Raw genomic sequence first — 1,230 nt, forward strand, 5'->3', positions numbered from 1 at the left:
CAACCTGTCGAGCGTGGACCGCAGCTACGGGTGGCTCGTGGATGAGCTAAGCCACAACATCGGGACCCACCAAGTGCACCACTTGTTCCCAATCATCCCGCACTACAAGCTGAACGAAGCCACGAGCCACTTCCGTAAGGCGTACCCGCACCTCGTCCGCGTCAACACGGAGCCCATCGTCGGCGCGTTCTTCAAGACGCTGGATCTGTTCGTCCGTCACGGGATCGTGCCTGATGACGCCGAAGTGTTTACGCTGGGGGAGCGAGCCAAGGCGGCCAAGAAGGCATTGTAATTTCAATCAAACAACAGTCTTGAACGTCGGCTAAGGACCTCTCGAGTATTTTTCGCGCACATTGATAGCGCTGAGAACAACACATGACGCCGCGTCGTAGAGTTTCACTGTGATGTGCATGATGTTGATGATGGCGGTTGTGACAGTGCGCAACCTCCATCGAAGTACTCTCATGGTCGAATGATGTACTTACTGTACATACATAGTACAGTGTACAACGCTGTTGTACTGTACTGGTAAGGACACACCCTACTTTGGACTTCCGGTAGTACTGTAACAATAAATTGTTGGCGAGGAATGCTTGACGGTACATATGGTATACTTCGACTTCAATTTTACGCACACTGTCACAACTTCGATTGCAATGTTCACGACCAAGGAAACATCCTCGGCTGAGTTTCCAACCTTGACGGAGCTCAAGCACTCCATCCCTCGCTCGTGCTTCGAGTCGGATGCTTCCACATCGCTCTACTACGTGGCCCGGTCCGTGGCGTTGACTGCCGCTCTCATGACCGGCCTCACCTACGCCCGCGATGCTGTGGCCGACTGGCTGGTGCTGGACGTTGCCGTGTCCCTAGCGTACGCGTATGTGCAAGGTGTTGTGTTCTGGGGTGTGTTCACCATCGGCCACGACTGCGGCCACAGTTCCTTCTCTCGCTACCACAACCTCAACTTCATTGTCGGCTGCATCACGCACTCCGCGATCTTGACCCCGTTTGAGAGCTGGCGCATCACCCATCGCCACCACCACAAGAACACGGGCAACGTCGACAAGGACGAAGTGTTCTACCCCCCGCGCGCCAAGGACGTGCCGAAGCAGACGGCGTACTCGCCTGGGATGTCTTTCTTCAACTTCCTCAAGCAAGGCTACGCTGGCGACGCCCACACCGTGCGTAATTTCAGCCAATCCTGTGTCTCATGCAATTTCAGCCAATCAT

General features: G+C 54.9%; 2 protein-coding genes across 2 annotated transcripts in view; both read left to right on the top strand.

The window, feature by feature from the left end:
• H257_04381 (hypothetical protein) overlaps window positions 1–292 on the top strand; it is a gene marked incomplete at both ends in the record, with an annotated part of 1,334 nt that extends 1,042 nt beyond the window's left edge. Inside the window, one exon of the mRNA XM_009828862.1 lies at window positions 25–292. Coding sequence (XP_009827164.1) covers window positions 25–292 — 268 coding nt within the window. The remainder of the gene's footprint in view (window positions 1–24) is intronic.
• A 302-nt stretch (window positions 293–594) lies between these two features.
• The window catches only part of H257_04382 (hypothetical protein), a gene marked incomplete at its 3' end in the record, with an annotated part of 4,857 nt that continues 4,221 nt past the window's right edge, over window positions 595–1,230 (top strand). Inside the window, exon 1 of the mRNA XM_009828863.1 lies at window positions 595–1,181. Within this exon, the coding sequence (XP_009827165.1) occupies window positions 606–1,181 (576 nt within the window). The 5' untranslated portion in view covers window positions 595–605. The remainder of the gene's footprint in view (window positions 1,182–1,230) is intronic.

The sequence above is a fragment of the Aphanomyces astaci genome, assembly GCF_000520075.1.
Source record: "Aphanomyces astaci strain APO3 unplaced genomic scaffold supercont1.7, whole genome shotgun sequence".
Taxonomy (NCBI): Eukaryota; Oomycota; class Saprolegniomycetes; order Saprolegniales; family Verrucalvaceae; genus Aphanomyces; species Aphanomyces astaci.